At 43.2% G+C, this 21,090-nt stretch overlaps 1 protein-coding gene across 2 annotated transcripts in view; it reads right to left on the bottom strand.

The window, feature by feature from the left end:
- The window catches only part of SEC23A (SEC23 homolog A, COPII component), a 256,161-nt gene that overhangs the window by 179,041 nt on the left and 56,030 nt on the right, over positions 1–21,090 (bottom strand). For both annotated transcript variants that reach the window (XM_077464838.1, XM_077464839.1), the window contains one exon: positions 2,542–2,657. In XM_077464838.1, the coding sequence (XP_077320964.1) occupies positions 2,542–2,657 (116 nt within the window). The remainder of the gene's footprint in view (positions 1–2,541; positions 2,658–21,090) is intronic.

Here is a 21,090-nt window from a genome sequence, read left to right as displayed (position 1 = left end):
TCCTCATGAGAGTGTTGGAGCGGGTGCAACACGTCCTCCGCCTGGCTGATCCTGTCCTCCGTCTCCTTAACTCCGTCTCTAAGTTTGGTCATGTCGTGCCTGATAAGGGAGATGTCCACCCTTATCTCCTCTATTTTAGTAGTCAGGGATGACTGGCACATTGAAATAGCCTCGAACACTTTGGCTGTATCGTTCGCCGCATGTGTTTCGCCGGCTGGGGCGGGGAGGCGCCATCTTGCTCCTCGTGGTCCTTTTCTTGTCTCCGATATTTGTCCAGGGTGGATGCGGCATTGTTGTTCCTTTTCGGCGGAGACATTGCAGGTGTGTTGTCGGAGTCTCAGACCGTCTGGCCGGGGTATCTTTCAGCCGTTGTAGGCTCGCAGGATATCAAGGCAGGATGTTCCGAGAGCGGAGCTCAGCTCACGTGCGACCTACACCATCGCCATCCAGGCCACGCCCCCCCGGGACGGGGTGCGTTTACTTTTTTTTATTATTATTATTTATTTTACCTTTTATTTTATTTTTACACTGTTCTTTAAAAAAAAAAACTTTTATTCCTATTACAAGGAATGTAAACATTCCTTGTAATAGAAAAAAAAAGCATGACAGGACCTTTTAAATACAAGATCTGGGGTCAAAGAGACCTCAGATCTCATATTTACACTAAAATGCAAAAAAAGAAAAAAAAAATGTAAATGTCATTTGAAAAAGAAAAAGTTTCTTTAAGAGCTCCTTAAGGGGGGCCCTCTCCCGCCACAAAATAAAGGTGATCTTGTGGCAAATTCACCACAGAGACTACTTTTATCTGAAAGCGGACCGCCCGCTGCCATAACAACGATATCCTTCTTCAAAGTACCGATGTACAATGACAGCAGGTGGTCCGTAAGTGCTTAAGTAAATGTAAAATATCTTTAGAAATTTCAAATATTGAATGAAAATAGTATCAAAAATCACACACATATATAAATACCCTGCTTCCACCAATAAAAAAAAAAAGACAACATTGTCATTGGTGAGATTTCCCTTCACTTCTGTCCCATAGCCAAAGCAGGAAGTGAGAGGAAATCCCTACAAATTAAAAGAATCCCTTGAGGACCTCTAGGTGACCAGAAACAGTGTCCACATTGGAAGATTTCCCCTCTATTACTTTTATGGGGACAACCCAAAATTTGGGATTTGCTTTCACTTTCTTTTTTTTTGCAAATATAAGTTTATTCAAGGTTTTCACATACATGGGGTAGATCCCCCAGGGAAAAAAAAAAAGAGGGACAAAAAGTGACAATAAAGACAGTGAAGGTCGCAGCCTCCATAGTGTGCAGCACAGTGACAGAAAATGCGACTATCAACTACTTAATACACCTTCATATGTGATCGACCTCAGTAGAAATCCCCCCTCTGCCAAAACCGGCAAGGGGGTCCACAAATATACCAAGTACAGTGAGTAACTCAAGGGCTGCTTTCACTTTCAATGATAACAGTAAACAGGACAAATAGGGAGGGTCAATCTCTCTAACAGGGACACAGACAGCAATAAAACCTGCCACGTCTAATCTATCTCCAAAAAAAGTTTTGCCTTTAGTTATACTTTAAGTAAATCAGCCCAGATGATTCAAGTTCCTGTAATAGACAGAACACTGGTCCAATGGCAGTGGCGGGACTGTGTTTGTGACATTAGAGCCGAGTGGAGAGGAGATGATGGCTCAGTGAATTCCGGCGACATTCATCCCTCTCCTTCCCCTCCGAGGTATGCTGTTGGTGTATAACACGCACCCGTGATTTGCCCATTTTCAGGGGGGAAAAAGCGTGTGTTATACGCCTATAAATAAGGTATATCATGAGATATTCTTTAGTCAATCGAGCCCCATGACCTTTAAAGGCTTTTAAAGCGACACCTATGGACAATTCAGGTACTGTAGTGCCGTTTCATGTAAAATGTGCATTTTAAGCCTCAACATATCTGGTAACTATTACTCAATGCAACCTCATTGTTTATATATATATTATCAAAAAAATGGGTATTATATTGTGGTTGTGTGCACCAAAATTCATTTCAGTCTACTTTTAACTAAAAATAAAGATTTGATAAACAGCAGCGTAAAACCTATGTTCGACATAAAAACTTGCAATTGTCTCCATTGCATTCTACAGGGTTGCATGCACTGGGATCTTTCTGATAACACACATTTCTCTCCTGGATTGCATCCACAATCCTATTTGACAGTATTTAATTTTCAGATATTGAACCCAGGTAAGTATTGCAACAAAAGCTGCTTTTTTCTTTAACTTTCATGGGCTATTATTTTTTGACAATTCTTTGGCTGAAGTTCTGCTTTAAGCTCCATTGTTCAAATCAAAATGAAAACATGTAGACTTAGTATTTATGCTTTGTTTTTTGTACACTGACCACTAGTTCTAAGGCAGAAACAATTAAAGCTTTTCATAAATGCATAGCTTTGGCTTTCGTAGAACCACACAAGCTGGAAAAAAAAAAAAGAATATTGCTGTTATACTGCAATCATTCCACCTTCCATTTTTTCTTACCCTGTATTATTTGGGCAGCATTTCATTTCCAGGAGCCCAGTCTGATCTAAAGCACAGGCATAGATGTCTATTACATGACCAGACGCAGCTGCACGGTTTGCCAAAGCTTCATAATGCTGGGAAGAGAAAACAAAAAAATCGCAATTATTTGCGAATGTGAAGTACACCGCAGGAAAATTCAAGCAATGCATTTTCTTTTTCATCAGTATACGGTCCATTGTATGCACATATTACCACATATTTTGGCAACATATTGAAGACCACACGAGCACTGCAGGAGATAAACCACATACCTAGTGGAATACGAAATATAACTTTTAATGTCATAGTGTCTGAGTGCTCTGAGATGTAAAAGTTTGTGTCCTACTACTACCAATAGCCTTGTATATACTGCACCTGCCAGAGGAGAGTAAAAACAAAAGAAAACGTTTAGGCCCTTGGGAGGTAGATCAACAGTATTCAGAGCCACAAAATCCCTCAGTGTTCTAGTCTTTCTATATATATATATATATATATATATATATATATATATATATATATATATATATATATATATATATATATATATATATATATATATATATATATATATATATATATATATATATTTATATTCTTTGGATTTTCAGGTAATTTAGAGTTGAGAATCCTGTAATTTTTCAAAACGTTCCAGTGTTTATTAACCACTTCAGCCCCTGAAGGATTTACCCCCTTTCTAACAAGGCCATTTTTTGCAGTATGGCACTGCGTCGCTTTAACCACTTAACAACCGCCCATTGCAGATTAACGGCTTCAGGGCGGTTGTTTAACTCTGAGAGGCCGTTAATTAACGGCCTCCCAGAATTCTGCTCTCGCGCGCCCCCTGGGGCGCGCACACGAGAGCATCCGTGACCACCGGGTCCAGTGGACCCGGCGCATCACGGATCACCGTAAACGGCCGCTCATCGCGGCCGATTACCACGTGATCGCTCTGTCAAATGACGGAGTGATCACTTGTAAACAAACCGGCGTCATGTTGTGACGCCGGTTCCTTCCTCCCCCTCTCTGTACTGATCGGTACAGCAGAGGGGGAAGAGATCGGTGTCAGCAGCGCTGTGGGCTGCATCTGCAGTGCCCACATCGCTGCTCACCGAAATTTAACCCGTCAATTCCCTGCCAATGCACTCTGCAATGCCCTGCAACACTCTGCAACACTCTGCAATGCCCTGCAACACTCGCCAATACCCTGCAACACCCGCCAATACCCTGCAACACCCGCCAATACCCTGCAATACCCGCCAATACCCTGCAACGCTCTGCAACACCCGCCAATACCCTGCAACGCTCTGCAACACCCGCCAATACCCTGCAACGCTCTGCAACACCCGCCAATACCCTGCAACGCTCTGCAGCACCCGCCAATACCCTGCAACGCTCTGCAGCACCCGCCAATACCCTGCAACGCTCTGCAACACCCGCCAATACCCTGCAACGCAATACTCTGCAATGCCATAGTCGGAGATACCCAGCCATAGTTGGAGATACCCTGCAATACCCAGCCATAGACATCCCCCCCCCCCTCCCGCCGCCCTCCAGTGCTTCTACCGAATCGCCAATACGATCAAAGCCAGAATCTTTTTTTTTTTTTTTTTTTTTCAGACTCCCAGCTTAGAGGTGAGATGTGGGGTCTTATTGACCCCATATCTCACTGTAAAGAGGACCTGTCATGCCATATTCCTATTACAAGGGATGTTTACATTCCTTGTAATAGGAATAAAAGTGATCAAAAAATTTATTTTTGGGGAAAAAAAATGTCAAACTAAAATAAATAAAGTAAAATGAACAATAATTTTTTTTTTTTTTTTTTTTAAAGCGCCCCTGTCCCCATGTGCTCGCATGCAGAAGCGAACGCATACGTAAGTCCCGCCCACATATGAAAACAGTGTTCAAACCACACATGTGAGGTATCGCTGCGAACGTTAGAGCGAGAGCAATACTTCTAGCCCTAGACCTCCTCTGTATCTTAAAACATATAACCAGTAAAAAAAAATATAAATCGTTGCCTATGGGGATTTTTAAGTAGCGAAGTTTAGCGCTATTCCACGAGCGTGTGCAATTTTGAACAGTGACATGTTGGGTATCTATTTACGCAGCGTAACTTCATCTTTCACATTATGCAAAAATTGGGCTAACGTTACTGTGTTTTTTTGTTTTGTTTTTTTTAAGCACAAAACTTTTTTTTTTCCAAAAAAAAGCATTCGAAAAATTGCTGCGCAAATACCGTGTGAGATAAAAAGTTGCAACGACCACCATTGTATTCTCCAGGGTGTTTGCTAAAAAAACCTATATAATGTTTTGGGATTCTATGTAATTTTCTAGCAAATAAATGATGATTTTTACATGTAGGAGAGAAATGTCAGAATTGTCCTGGGGGATCCAGAACGCCTGATGGCGCTCCCTGCATGTTAGGCCTCTGTATGTGGCCACGCTGTGTAAAAGTCTCACACATGTGGTATCGCCATACTCGGGAGTAATAGCAGAATGTGTTTTGGGGTGTAATTTGTGATACGCATATGCTGTGTGTGAGAAATAAACTGATAATATGACAATTTTGTGAAAAAAAAAAAAAAGTAAAAAAAATCTTGATTTTGCAAAGAATTGTGGGAAAAAAATGACAACTTCAAAAAACTCATCATGCCTCTTACTAAATACCTTGGAATGTCTTCTTTCCAAAAAGGGGTCATTTGGGGGGTATTTGTAATTTTATGGCATGTTAAAGTCTCAAGAATTGAAATAGGCTGCCAGTACTTCAGGTGTGATCAATTTTCAGATATTGGCACCATAGCTTGTGGACTCTATAACTTTCACAAAGACCAAATAATATCCACCAATTTGTACTTATTTTTACCAAAGATTTGTAGTAGTATAAATTTTGGCCAAAATTTATGAAGAAAAAATTACTAATCTGCTAAATTTTATAACAGAAATGAAGAAAAATTCATTTTTTTTTACAGAATTTTCTGTATTTTTTATTTTATAGCACAAAAAATAAAAAAACCCAGCGGTGATTAAATACCACCAAAAGAAAGCTCCATTTGTGTGAAAAAAAGGACAAAAATTTCATATAGGTCCAGTGTTGCATGACTGAGTAATTGTCATTCAAAATGTGAGAGCACCGAAAGCTGAAAATTGGTCTGGTTAATAAGGGTGTTTAAGTGCCCAGTGGTCAAGTGGTTAAACTGACAACTGCGTGGTCGTGCGACGTTGTACTCAAACAAAATTGATGTCCTTTTTTTCCCACAAATAGAGCTTTCTTTTGGTGGTATTTGATCACCTCTGCAGTTTATATTTTTTTATAAACAAAAAAAGCGACAATTTAGAAAAAACACAATATCTTTTACTTTTTGCTATAACAAATATCCAAAAAAAAAAAAATGTCTCTGTTTAGGCGATATGTATTCTACATATTTCTGGTGAAAAAAAACAAAAACTGAAAAAATAGGATTTTTACAACAGCTTACCTGTAAAAATCCTTTTATTGGAGTACATCACCGTACGCTGAGCACCACAGTAATAACTATATGGGATGTCCCAAAGCAATGCCACCTGAAGGGAGGGGGAGACAAAGCAAACAGCCGCCGCCGGGCGTGAGGACCTATACTATTGCCTGCAGCACACTGCGTCCGAAGGCTGTGTTTTCCTGCCGTCTTGCATTCATTTGATAAAATCTTGTGAATGTATGTACAACCAAGTAGCAGGCTTGCAAATCTGAGCCACGGAGGCTTGGTGATGCACTGCCCATGAAGCACTGACTGCCCCGGTAGAGTGTGCTTTAATCTTAAAAGGGAGGAACCCTTCTTTTCAGGCCATAAGCCTGACTAATCACCTGACGAATTCACTTAGCAACAGTAGATTTTGATGCTGTCTGACCCTTTCTATGGCCTTCCGGCAACACAAACAAAACATCAATTTTCCGTATCAGATGGGCTTTAACTGCTTTCACTACATCGAGAGAATATAATAATTTTTCTTCTGCAGAACAAGGTTCTGGGAAAAAGGAATGTAACGAAACATCTTGATTCAGATGAAAAACGGACACTACCTTTGGCAAAAAGGTTGAGTTCGGACGCAGCACAACCTTATCCTTGTGAATGATTAAGTATGGCTCTTTACAGGAGAAAGCAGCCAATTCTGATACTCTTCTTGCAGAAGTGATCGCAACTAGGAATACCAATTTTCTTGTCAAAAGGATCAAAGGAATATTGCATACAGGTTCAAAGGGTTGTCTTTGCAACACCGACGAAACCAGATTCAAATCCCATGGGCACATTCCAACCGACAGAGTTATCCGAGTTACCCCTTGTAGGAATGCCCGGACTAAAGAGTGCGAAGCAAGCGGCCTTTGTAAAAAAACACTGCCAAGGCCGAAATCTGACCCTTGATTGTACTCAAGGCCAGCTTAATTTCTGCTCCTAATTGTAGAAAGGCCAGAATTCTTCCTATGACATACTTACAAGGATGCCAACCCTTGGTTTCACACCAAGTGACGTAGCCCTTCCAGACCCTGTAATAAATGGTCCTGGAGGCCGGCTTTCTGGCATTAATCTGGGTGGTTACCACCGAACCTGAAAGCCCCCTTATTTTTTAGAATGTGGGCTTCAATAGCCACACCGTTAAATTTAGCTTTTTTAAGGCAGGATGGAATGCCGGTCACTGTGACAGCAGGTCCGGACGAGTTGGAAGAGTCAAAGACTCCCCTCCTGCCATTCTCACTATCCCTACATACAAGGGTCTTCTGGGCCATGCTGGGGCCACGAGGATTACCAGCTTCCCTTCTTCCCTGATCCTGTGAAGCAGCCGTGGTAGCAGCTGAACTGGAGGAAATGCATAAATCAGTGAAAACCGGGATCACTAACGCATCTAATCCGAGTGCAAGTGGATCCCTTGTTCTCGCCACAAAGTTGTCTAACTTCTTGTTGAACCTGGACACCAACAGGTCTACGATCGGGTGGGGGGGGGAACCCCATCTTTGGTATATGGCCAAAAGACATAGGGAGACCATTCTGCCGGTAACAACTGTTGATGGCTCAGAAAATCTGCCTGCCAATTTTCCACTCCTGGAATGTAAACTGCAGATAGGCAAGGAACAGGTTTCTCTGTCCAAGTCAGACTATGGTCCACCTCCCTTTGGGCAGCGTGGCTTCTGGTGCACCCTTGGTGATTGATATAGGCCACTGCTGTGGCATTCCGCAACCTTGACGTCCAGGCTATTCAAGTCAGACGTACTGCCCGAATCTCTAGGATATTGATGGGCAAGGTCTTCTCAGACTCTGACCACTACCCTTGAACAGTGGTCTCTTCTAGAACTGCTCCCCAGCCCCATAGGCTGGCATCCGTTGGTTCTACTTTCCAGGAAACTGGAATTAAGGATTTCCCCTTCTGTAAATTCCCAGTAATCAAGCACCAGTTGACACTCTGTTGTACCTTTGGAGTCAGATTCATTGGATAATCCAAGGCTTAGATCCGTTTGTTCCAAGCAGACAGAATGCTGTGCTGCAACAGTCTTGAATGAAACTGGGCATAGGGAACCACTTCGAAGGAAGCTACCATATTTCCTAGTAGTCTCATGGAAAGGCGAATGGAAGGACCCTTCTTTTCCTCGACAGTCTGGATCAGCTCTCTTAGAGCTTGCCTGAGGCAAGAACACCCTCCTGGGTTGTGTCTATGACCAGGCCCAATTACTGCAGCCTTCTTACCGGCTGCAAGGATGATTTCTCTAGATTGAGAATCAAGCCTAGGTGTCTCAGATAACTGACTGTTCTGGACACCCCTTGATTTAACCTCGCTATTGACTGATCTACCAGTAGCATGTCGTCTAGGTATGCTATTACTGCTATACCCTGGCCCCTTAGTCTTGCTAGTACTGGGGCTAACACTTTTGTAAACAGTTGGGGAGCAGTGGCTAACCGAAAGGCACGGCCACAAACTGAAAGTGACGCTGCTCTACCGCAAACCACAGAATCTTCTGGTGATCGGAAAATATTGGCACATGTAGATACGCATCCTCGTTATCTATGGATGCTAGAACCTCTCCTCTCCATAGGGTGGAAACAACTGACCGAATCAAATCCATTCAAAAGGAGCAGATGTTTAGGAAGCGATTCAGATTCTTGAGATCTAGAATGGGTCTGACATCCCCATTTGGTTTTGGTACCGTAAAGAGATTTGAATAAAACCCCATGTCCCTCTCTTCTGAGGGAACCTCTACTATCACTCCCTGACACAGTAATTGGTCCAGTGCCAGAAATAAGGACTTTTTCTTTACTGGGTCCTTGGGAACATTTTTTGAAAACGCGATGGTGGAAACGCTTGGAACTCTAGTTTGTAGCCTAGGTCTACTACAGAGTGAACCCACTTGTCTTCCTCTTGCCAAGTTTCTGAAAACCACCGCAGTCTTCCCCCCCACTCGATCGAGCAGGGGCGTACCTTCACAAGGAAGCCTTGGAATTCTGTTTTGTGGACTTCTGACCCCAGGTCTTTTTGTAGCCCTGTGTCTGGTTATGAGGCTTACCCTTTGCCCCTGACGGTGAAGGCCGTCGATACTGCCTGGAGGCTGTTGCCACAGGCATAGGAGGAGAAGTCTTGAAAGAAGGCCCTCTATTCTTTTTCTTAACTGGCAGAAGAGTACATTTACCCCCAGAAATCTTTTGGATATACTTATCCAAATCTTTCCAAAACAACCTTTCTCCATGAAAGGGAAACCCAGCCAAGAGCTTCTTGCATGGAAACTGGGCTGACCAATTTTTAATTGGAAAAAAAGGAAAAAACTGCGCTATGATAAAATTATTATACTAATCGTCCACAATGGAACTTTGATCAGCTGCGGCTTGACTGTATTACATAATTACAGAAAAAAAATGAAAAATTGAGTAAGCTGCGCTTAATCATAAACCCACATAAAATTCAATGAAGTAAAAAACAGACAAAATTTCAATAATAATGTGCAAAATTAGGCCTATTACCCCCAGTCCTAAAGAATAAGGGTTATAGGATAATTGATCACAGTGAACAACGAAAAAATAAGAAAAACAAAAAAATATAAAATAAAATAGTGAGCACCCAATGTGTAATTATATAAACATTTAAATTCCAACAGAGTCCAATATAGATGAAATCGTCAAATCTTCTACTGTGTAGCAAGTGCTTGCTCCACCACCATACAGCCAAAAATACTCCTTACCAGAATTTCATGACCCCCCACTACAGAGGGTCGCCAACAGCATGTAACAATAGATATCTCCCACTTCAAAAGGGTCTCAGCTGTTCTCCTCCCTCCACCGATATCATGACCAGGTTGTCAAACAAGTATCTTTAGTTATCTCCCATATATTAGGTCATATGTGCCAATTCCATGCAAAAGAAATGAAGCTCCAATAGTGTAAAATCTTTTTAATATAACTCAAATATAAAAACAAAAATGCACTTACAAAGCACAAAGGAAAGATCAGCCTTAAGTCCGAAGCGCCGGCCGGACGCAAACGGACAAACTCGTCGTTCCTGGGTACAATTCCTTCATAAGGGGTGACGTCAGCGCATCGCTCATCCCTACGTGTTTCGCAAAAAATTGCGTTATCCAGGGGCCACTGGATGACGCAATTTTTTGCGAAAAGCGTAGGGCTGAGCGATGCGCCGACGTCACCCCTTACGAAGGAGTAATTTTGGCTGTATGGTGGTGGATCAAGCACTTGCTACACAGTAGAAGATTTGACGATTTCATCTATATTGGACTCTGTTGGGATTTAAATGTTTATATAATTACACATTGGGTGCTCACTATTTTGTTTTATATATATTTTTTTCTTCTTTTTTCATTGTTCAATGAGATCAATTATTCCCATAACCCTTATTCTTTAGGACTGGGGGTAATAGGCCTAATTTTGCACATTATTATTGAAATTTTGTCTAATGTTTTTTACTTCATTGAATTTTATGTGGGTTTATGATTTAGCGCAGCTTAATCAATTTTTCATGACCAATTTTTAAGCCACAGAGACCTGCGGATATATATCAACATAAGCGCAAGGAGAGACACCGATAGATGGACTCCTTGATCAGATGCTACTGCAGGCTGTACCAACGCACCGGCTACAGCAAATGAGGCTTTTATTTGAGATTCCAACTTTTTATCAGCTGGATCTCTAAATACTTGTACATTGTCCATTGGACGAGTTAAACTCCTGTTCACAGAGGAGATGGCAGCATCCACACTTCTGGCAAATACCATCTCTTTGAGAACTTTTTCTCCATAAGGGAAAGAAATGAAAATTTCTTAGGGGAGAAAACTGCTTATCTGGGTGATCCCAATCAGCATAAATCAGTTGCTCCAGTAAGGGGTGCATAGGGAAAGCATGGGAACTCGGTGGGTTTTAGCGAGCCCAGAGAGGAGAAGGAAACCTGCAGGAGACAACTTATATCAAGAGCGGACCAAGTCCTTAAGGGACTGAATTAGCAATTTCTGAGACAGCGACATTGAGAAAGGTTCTTTAGATGGTGAATCCTCAGAAGAGGAATCACCTGAACCTCCTTGCCTCAAAAAGGTACCTCACTATGATCTGCCCATTGTTGTTCCAAAATGGAAGGTCAAGGGCAGGAGAAGGGGATCTGCCGCATTTTCTCACCTTCTGGGAGGATGACGCGAACAAATCGGCTATTTTTCCCTCCAAACCAGCCAGAGCCAAAGCTAAATTGTCCTTGTGACGAATACAGAAGCTGACATGTTGGGGGTAGCCACCATGCCTATTCGCCAGATACTCCAGGTCCTTCAGGGAAGGATAGAACTGCGGGTGTGCGACTAGGAGCCTCAGGCTCTGACCGCAGCGACTTTGCAGTCCCCCCTGATGAATTACCCCTGCTACAGGCAGGCATAGTCCCAAGCACAAAAAAAGCAGAGGTACTAAACAAAATGCATCTACTGCCGAGCTTTAGTGTAGCAATTTACATATGCTGCTATAAATGCTCAGTCTCAATGCTGAGTAAATGTGCCCCTTGGAAATGCCTGTATCCACACACTCATACAGCTCACATGCCCTTGAGCACTCTGCGTCCCTCCGTTAGCCAACCAGACACTCCCAGAGTGTAAAGCTTTTAAGCAGTGAGCCTCTTCACGTGCACGCCGGTAGCGTTTAAGCCACACCTCCCCTGGCAGACTTAGGCTCTGCCCCTTTTATTAATAAAGGATCCTTTTCCTACGCTCTGTGCGGAGATAGTCGGCCCTGTAGTGAGGGCGGATCAGGGAGGGGGGCAGGGGGTCTTCAGCAGGGGGAACCTGACCTCTCTGATGGTGGATGGTCCCCCCAAACCCCTACTGATGGCTGACAGAGCAGGAGAAATAGCAAAGCTGCTGCAGGAAGCCTTTCTTGTCACTTGAGCACATCACAGGGGAAGCATGGAATGCTAGAACCAGGTATGTAGCTTTAGACCCTCTAGTGGCAAAACCAGACAAGGCATCGCACCAGAAAGATCAAGTGAATTATACACATATACACACACATTTCCTGTATTTCTGACTTACCTGATCCCGCCGCAGGACTGCTGGAACTTATTAAAACAGATCCAGCCTTCACCCATTATGGCGGGCCGTGTCATGCCAGACCTTCAAGGTTCACTTTCACGGGTCCACTCCCTTGCATCTGTACAGCACCCTGCCGGCTGTATTTGGCTGTATTAATGACCAAGGTACCGGGTCCCAGGGCCAGGCTCTCAAAAGGGAAGCATTACAGGTGAAAACCTTGTTTCTTCTTGTACGAGGCCCAGGTACCATCCATTTGGCTTTCAAGCACTTTAGATGAATCCGTTTGCACAGCCCCTTGATCCCATCAGGGATTACTTAGCGGCGCTCTCTTAGCACTTCATCAACCGTAACAAACACCTTAAACACTGGCGAAAAAAACGGAAGGGTCTCCCTTTATGGGAAGGGTTATATAGGGAGGGGGACTTCCTGTTTCCTTTTTGGTTATACTAGTGTCCATTCCCCTAAAGGTGGTCTATAACCCATATAGTTATTACTATGGTGCGCTGTGCCCCATGATGTTCGATAAAGAAAAGCCAGCATTGATTGGTTTGCGCAAAAGTTATAGCGTCTACAAAATAGGTTATTGATTTATGGCATTTTTATTATTTAAATTTTTTACAAATAATGGCGGCGATCTGCGATTTTTATCGGGACTGCGACATTGCGGCGGACAGATCGGGCAATACAGCAATCAGTGTTAAAAAACAGCCACTGATTACTATATAAATGTCACTGGCAGGGAAGGGGTTACCACTAGGGGGCGACCAAGGGGTTAATGTGTTCCCTCACTGTGTGTTCTAACTGTGGGGGGAGGAGACAGGCTGGTGTTCCTAAATATCAGGAACACAAGATCTGTGTCTCCTATCCCCTGACAGGATGTGGATTTGTGTGTTTACACACACAGATCCACTTTCCTGCTCTGTCACGAGCGAACACAAGTGCCCGGCGGACATCGTGGCCGCCAGGCACGCATATCGGCTCCACAGTGACTCAGCGAGTATACCCCTTAAAGCAGCCGCCGTACAGCTATGGCAATTTTGTGCATGGGAGCCATTCTGCCGTCAAACCGCAGCTGCAGGCATCATCCAGATATCTTTGTTTTCAGCAGGCGATTTCCTGCACATTTAAACCACACATGAGGTAGCACTGCCAACACTAGAGTGAGAGCAAAAATTTCAACACTGGGCCTCCTCTGTAACTCTAAACTGGTAATCTGTAAAAATGTTTAAAGCGTAGCCTATGGAGATTTTTAAGTACTGAAGTTTGGTGCCATTCCACGTGTGCATGCAATTTTAAAGCATGACATTTACTTGGTGCAACATCATCTTTTACATTATACAAAATAATTGGGGTAAATATTGTGTTTTGTTTTTTTTATTCCTGAAAGCGTTTTTTTCCCCAAAAAAATGCATTTGAAAAATTGCTGCGCAAATACTGTGTGACATAAAAAAGTTTTATTCCATAGGGTCTCTGCTAAAAAATATATATAATGTATTTATTTATTTATTTTGGGGGGGGGGGGGGGTACTGCGTAATTTTCTAGCAAAAAAAAAAAATATATGATTTTTACCTACAGTAAAGACGTGTCAGAATTGGCTTGTGGTTAAGCTTCTGTTTTCTCTGGCCAATCTAGGCAGCACATAATAATAAGCTTTTGATCCCATGGTTTATTTTTTTCAGTGATTTTCAAAAGAAAATAAGGTACATATAAAAACATTATTACATTGATTGTAACATGGATGGAGGGAAATATTGAAGAAGGGGAAGGAGGGGGGGGGGGGGGGAGAAGGTCCCTATGTTATTTTAATAACACTAGTTTATCCCAATCCATAATTATAATCAAATTGATTCAGTAATGAGGTAAACAGTAGACCCTACTTGTGTTATTGCAGCGTGTTTCATATTTCTCTACCATGGTGCTACCATATTTAGCATATCCTGATTGCTATGAACTTGTTTAATTAGAATACTGAATTACCGATACTCTGGGATATACTGCCACCTACTTGCAATTCATGATGTGTCCATTAAAATGCTCTACAGTTTATTTTCTGTAATTATTCCAGAGTGCCACAGAAAATTATTTTCATAAAAAGAATCTCAATTTAAGGTTAAATTCTAGGCAAAAACCAAAAGGCATAAATACAGTGCGTTTCAAATTGAATGACCCAATTTTTTATTTTTATATCTGTGCAAACACTAATAATCAATGAATGAAAGCTGTATTACTTACAGGACCAAACGGTCTGCCCTACAATTATTATAAGGCCTTTTTACCCATTCTCTTACCACATTTGACCCATTATTTAATGGATTTATGCGGGAGGAGAAATTCTGAGGGATATGCTAGCCTCATATCTCACCCTTAAACTTAAACCAAACAAGGACCATAACTTTTGTATGAATTATAGGCTTAATGAGGTTCTATCCTCATTGATCCACAAACATCAGGTGGGTTTTGTCCCTTGGAGACAAGCAGGTGACACACAGAAGACACAAGAAGGGTCATTAATCTAGTAAAAATTATCAATAGAAAAAAAAAAACCTGAGGCCCTTCTACTTAGTTTAGATGCTGAGAAGGCCTTTAACAGGCTGAACTGGCCATTCCTTTTTACAACCCTTGAATACCCGGGCTTCTGGGTTTTTTTTCCTCAGAGCAAATAAACACCTGTATAAGGCTCCTTCACCCTTGTCCACTTTCTCCTTTATTATTCGATCTGTGTATTTAACCTCTTGCAGTCCAGATCCGCCATGATCCCAATTTTCATAGGGTCTTGGTTAGGGGAAGAGAGTTTAAAATGTTCTTATTTACAGACGACGGTCTCCTGACTTTGACACAGCCCCACATCAACCTCCCCAATCTTCACAAACTACTAGATAAGTTCAGTGCCTTGTCTGAATATAAGGTCAATTCTTCTAAATCAGGGGTTCCCAACCTTTTGAAGAGTGAGGGCCACTTAAGCGACTTGGTAACTGGTCGCAGGCCACAATAAGTGGAGCAGACAGAAGACAGATCTGTGTCCGCTCTCATGGACACAGCCCACTCTACTCTCTGGGCCCCCCTATCCGATCCAACCAGATGTAAGGGGACGGATCCCCTTCTGTTTTTTTTTTTTTTAGTAGATCGGATTGGATGTAGGTGGGTGCAAATGGACACAAGTCCGTTTACATCTTCCACTCCATAGAGGTAAATGTGGGTTGAAGCAATCACGTGAAAGGGGACTAAGGCTGCTTTCACACTGATGTGCGGCAGTTTACCTGTACTGCGGGTGCAGCACAGTGCACCTGTGGATTTCCTGCAGGTTAGATGCACTTTGCCATTGATGTCTATTATATCCTGCAGGTGTTGTTCACTTTCTGAAAGTGCACCAAACCTGCAGGTAATAACAGAAGTCTATGACTCAGTGAAGGTAACCAGAAGATGCAATGCGCTGCACCTGCAGGATCAGTTTGAAAGCAGCCCAGTAACCACATCAGAAGGCTCCGCGGGCCACATGTGGCCCCCGGGCCACTGGTTGGGCACCCCTGCTCTAAATCATAAGCTTTACCGCTCAATATCCCCTCCCACGAGGTGCAGTATCTTTCAGAACTTTAGTTAGAAGAAATTAAGTCCTGCTAGATGACTTCAGTCTGGCCCCTTTTGCAGGTATAGCTATGTAGAACATTAAAAATAAGTGCCTATATGGTTTAAAATCCAGTAACACACTGTGTTCCCCTGTTCTGCAGGTGCTCAGTTGCTGATAGCTTTAAAGAGAAATTAAACCCTCCTATCCTTTAAAGCCAAGGAAGTTGTTTCTGTAACTGGCATGGTGATCAGTTATGGCACCAGCCATTTGACGGTTTGACAGGAAAGCAACTGTTTTTTTAAACTGTAAAATGTATGTACTTTCCTAAAGAGCATTTTTTATCAAGTTGGTATCTGTAAAGTTCCATTTTAAGTACCCAGGGATCCATATTACACTGCGATAGCACTTTCTCTATGGGGCCAATTTTAAACCCCTCTTTGCGTCCATAGGATCACTTTTAGCCAAATGGAGGCACTACTGAATCTATTGGTTGGGTCATTTAGCACTGATTAAAATTGCCTAAGATTCTGTCTTGTTTCCTGATCCTACCGATTCCCACACCTCTGAAACATCTCCGGAGCCTTCAGGTGGATCTTTTGAATTTTAATTGGAACCATAAACATAGGATAGCCCAATCAGTCCTCTAAGAATGATGGCAGTCTGGCCTTTCCCAATCTCATACAATACTATTATGTGGTACAATTGAGGGCAATAGCCTTGTGGGTTGTATATTCGCTGGACTGAAATAGATAACGTATTGTGGAATGCAGATGTGTTAATGCCTTCAACCTCTTTTGCACTCTTTGGCGTGGTTACACAATGTTTGGAGACAGCCGATACCTATCTTCACATAGGTTGGACTTGATGAACTTGCGTTGTGGACTTTTTTTCAACCTCAAATAATATGCAACTCCTATCTGAAGCCTTTTTTAATGACAACTCTCCACTATCACCCTAAGATACAGAAAAGTCTCACCCACCAAATGATTTCCCCATGGTTGGCGAGAAATGCATTTCATTCTGGCCACCTAGTTGAACCCATATCGCGCACACTTCTACCCTTTGAAGAACTCAGAGGGAAACATGATTTGATCAGTGGAGGACTATATGGTCTCGGACGGCTAAAATCTCTATATGTATTCTTTTAAAAAGAGAACCTGTACAAGGTGCTTTTCTTTTGGTACATGATTGCAGCTCGCCTATAGGGCATATACCCCTCAGCTTCAGATCGCTGTTGGCGCTGCCGTCACAAATGTATTGCCAATGTTCACTTCTGCAACCGTATTGGTGCTCGGTTCAAGATCTTATTCAAGGATTGTTTGATCTGGACATACCCCGTAGTCCAAAAATATTTTTATTAGGGTTGCTCCCTCCCAGTTTATTCAGACTAGCTAAGAAATTAACATCTCACTTCGTAACGGCGGCTTGATGCTTGGTAGCCCTTCACTGGAAGCAACAAGCGCTGCCGTCCTCCATTGAGCTTTATTCCAGGATTAAAGGATGTGGAGATTATGAAATCTCTCAGAGCGCACCTGGCAGACAAGGTAGCACTCCACAATGTGGTTTGGGAGCCTTCACATTTGCGAGAGGACAGCCTGTGAGTCTTTTGTTCGCTTTAATGTCGGTGCTTTCTATTTTACCCATGAGCAAGAAGCTACAAAATGGAATTTCTTCTTGTGCTCTCTTTTCCCCCTATCTTTGTAGTTTTGTGGATATTCTGCAACATATTTCAGTTGGAACCTAGACCCCTAATAATGATGTCCACACATTTAGACTGCTCTTTTATTACGTTTGTGTAATACAGGGGGTTATTTACAAATGGCAAATCCCCTTTGCACTACAAGTGCAAACTACAAGTGCAAAGTGCACTTGAAATTGCACATGGAAGTGCAGTCGCTGTAAATCTGAGGGGTAGATCTGAAATGAGGGGAGGCTCTGCTGATTTTATCATCCAATTATGTGTAAGCTAAAATGCTGTTATTTATTCTCCTTGCATTTCCCCCTCAGATCTACAGCGACTGCACTTCCAAGTCAATTTCAAGTGCACTTTGCACTAGTAGTGCAAAGTGGATTTGCCTTTTGTAAATAACCCCCACAGCCTAGAAGCTATCTGTTGCAGTCCTACTGCACAGGTTTTAGTGCTTATGTAGACTTGTGTATGATCTCTGCAACGATCTGTTCTGGTCTTATAAGATGGCTTGTGTTTGTCTTTTGTTTTGAAAAAGTGAAATTTTATAAAAATGGTCAAAAAAGGAAAAGGTAACCTGTACTAAAAATTTCCAACGATGGGCGCTAGATACTAGCAACCAAACAGGCGCTAACCTCAGTCATCAACAGGATGACATCTATGCGACAGAAGTCATTTTGTGCTCTCTAATTTAGAAAGACTGAGTCTGTAATAACGGATCAGCGTGTGTTTCTATGCCGTTCAGGATTGATCCATCAGTGGTAAAGAACATTTGTCATTGGTATAAACAATTTGAAGAATAGGGGCATTTACTTAAGGGTGCAAGCTCCAGAGCAACCACGCACTTTAGGGGAAGATGAATGTGCATTTTGCATATTTTTTTTTTTTTTATTAATGTTTATTGAAGAAAAGAAGCATGTACAATAGCATAGTAGGCAATACATAAACCAACATAGGGGGCAGTGTTATTACATCGTTAGTTACTATGGATCAGAGCAACATACTGCCCATGAGGGCTTAGCTACTAGAGGTAGTTTACAGACTGGGACCACCTTCAGGCCTGCAAAGGCGCAGGATCCGGTGATCGGTACAAATCACCGCTGCTGGAACCAGTCAACCTCTGCAGTAATAAAAATACATCCTTCTCTTCCATTATTAAAGAGAGAATACAATGGACAGAGATAGAGAAAGAAAAGAGAAAAGGAAGAAAGGAAGAAAAAGACATAGAAAAGTGAGGGGGATGTGGGAGTGGGGGAGGGAGGGGGGGAGGGGGGGGGGGGAAAGGAAGGCAGGTCCACCTCTGATACCAGCTGCAGAATTACATTAGAAACCTTAAGAGTTATAATCACATCACAGTGGTTGAGACATTATGTCTGCATAGCTAGAGGAGTATTTAAAAGGCAACCCAACAGGCCCAGATCTTCGTTGCCAGCTCAGATTTACCACGGAGGGAGAGAGTCAGGTCCTCCATGTAATAGGTGGTATCCACATTGAGTAACCAACGTCGGAGCGTAGGGATCTTCCTCAGTTTCCAAAACTGTGGAATGAGGGTTTTTGCGGCATTAAGAAGGTGGGGTGTAATCGACCTCTTATAAGGGCCTTTTGGCTTCCCCGTGCAGTGGAACAGAACATACCACGGGTCGTTAGGGACCTCCCAACCCTGGATCTCTTTAATCCAATATAGAATCGCCAGCCAGAATGGGCAGATCCTCTGGCAGTACCACCAAATATGAGCATGAGTAGCTTCCTCCCCGCACTCCCGCCAACACAGTGGTGAGGACTGAGGAGAAAACCTGTGTAATACCACAGGCGTGTAGTGCCATCTGGTCAAAAGTTTATACGCCATTTCTGGCGCTTTAGAGGATCCGGAGGATGTATGTGCCAGGGTTAGGATTTGTGATTTCTGGGTCGGTGAGAGATCCGTATGCAGTTCCCTTTCCCAGTATCGTAGGAATGTGGGAGTACCAGTAGAAGTGAGGGACAGCAGTGCTTGATAAAAGTACGAGACCGGCCTCTCAGTTGGGCTAGTGTCGGCAAATGCGGTTTCCACAGGCGTAAGCTCCGCCAAGGAGCGTAAGGGTTTTGGGAGCAAGCGAACAAAGTCCAACAGTTGATGATGTTTCCAGCGGTCCATATATGATATGGGGGATTCACCCATGATGGAAGAAAGCGACAAAACGCCGGAGGGGCCGGCGAATTGATGCAGGTAGATGTTATTGCCCAGCCGCCATGGGTGAGTTTGAGGGTCTATATTACCAGGCGGGAAGAAATTGTGTCCCACCAAAGGCATCAGGGGGGAGTTATACGACCAGCCATGCGTCCTACAGATAGAGTCCCATACCATCAAGGATGAGTGCGTTAGCGGTGACGTAGTAGGCAAGAGAGTCCGGAATTTCCTCGGGATCCACATCAGCGTGGAAAGTTCAGCGCCACATAGGTCCGTTTCTAGATTAACCCAAAGTTTCGTATCTTTGCAATATTTCAAATCAGAGAGCCTAGTCAGCACAATGGATCTATAATAAAGTTTAAAATCTGGCACTGCTAAGCCACCCTTACATTTAGGGCGGGTGAGGAGAGATCTAGGCAGTCTGGGTCTTTTCCTATTCCATACATATCGATATACCATAGATGTCAAAATTGTAAAGAAACCCACCGCTATCCCGAACGGGACCATCTGAAGCATGAAGAGCACCCTGGGCAGCAAATTCATCTTGACCAGCCCAATTCTGCCTAACCAAGAATGTCGTAGCTGGGACCATTTCTGGATATCTGACCTAAGTGTGTTAAGCAGGGGTATAAAGTTAGCGCGGAAAAGGGACGATAGGGAGGGCGTGAGTTGAATACCTAAATATTTCATGGAGCTCATCTGCCAAGTAAAGGGATAGTTCCGTTTCAGGTGAGACACCTGTCTGGCGGGGACAGAGATGTTTAATAGTTCCGATTTGGACATATTAATTTTAAAATTCGAGACCAAGCCATAGGCCGAAAACTCAGACATAAGATTGGGGAGGGTGATCAATGGTTGTTGCACATAAAACAATATATCATCAGCGTATGCTGCGTATTTGTGCTCCGTCTTGCCTATTGATATACCATGTATACTCGAGTTGTGCCTGATGAGGGAGAGGAAGGGTTCTAGGGAGATTGCAAACAAAATTGGCGAGAGTGGGCATCCCTGGCGGGTTCCATTGTATAAGGTGAAGGGGTCACTAAGGGTGCCATTAATCCGTATTTGAGCAGTGGGGTGGTGGTACAACGCCGATATTTTAGAGCGCAAAGAGGGGCCAATGCCTAGGTGCGCCAGCGTAGCCATAAGATAGTCCCAGTCCACCCTGTCAAACGCCTTCTCAGCATCCGTGGAGAGTAACAGGGTGGGCTGGGAAGCCCGCGGCACATACGCCATCAGTGAAAGTGTGCGAAGAGAGTTATCCCGCGCTTCCCTCCCAGGGATGAACCCCATCTGATCCCGCGAGATCCATTGTGGTATCAAGGGGAGCAGCCGGTTCGCTATAGCTTTAGCATAAATCTTTGCGTCAATGTTCAAGAGCGAGATAGGACGGTAGCTCGCGCAATCACTGGGGTCTTTGCCCGCCTTGGGTAGAACAGTGATGTGGGCATGAGTGGTTTCCGGACGAAGGTCTCCGCCGGTCCAGGTCACGTTAGCGTAATTGGTTAAGTAAGGGAGCAGTATGTCAGCGTACGCTCGATAATAAGTCACCGTGAGGCCGTCAGGACCCGGGGCCTTA

The sequence above is a fragment of the Lithobates pipiens genome, unplaced genomic scaffold, assembly GCF_037356315.1.
Source record: "Lithobates pipiens isolate NorthernLeopardFrog02 unplaced genomic scaffold, aLitPip1_a1.2 Scaffold_30, whole genome shotgun sequence".
Taxonomy (NCBI): Eukaryota; Metazoa; Chordata; class Amphibia; order Anura; family Ranidae; genus Lithobates; species Lithobates pipiens.
The sequence above is the reverse complement of the archived record's forward strand: the minus strand, read 5'-3'. Positions and strand labels throughout refer to the sequence as shown.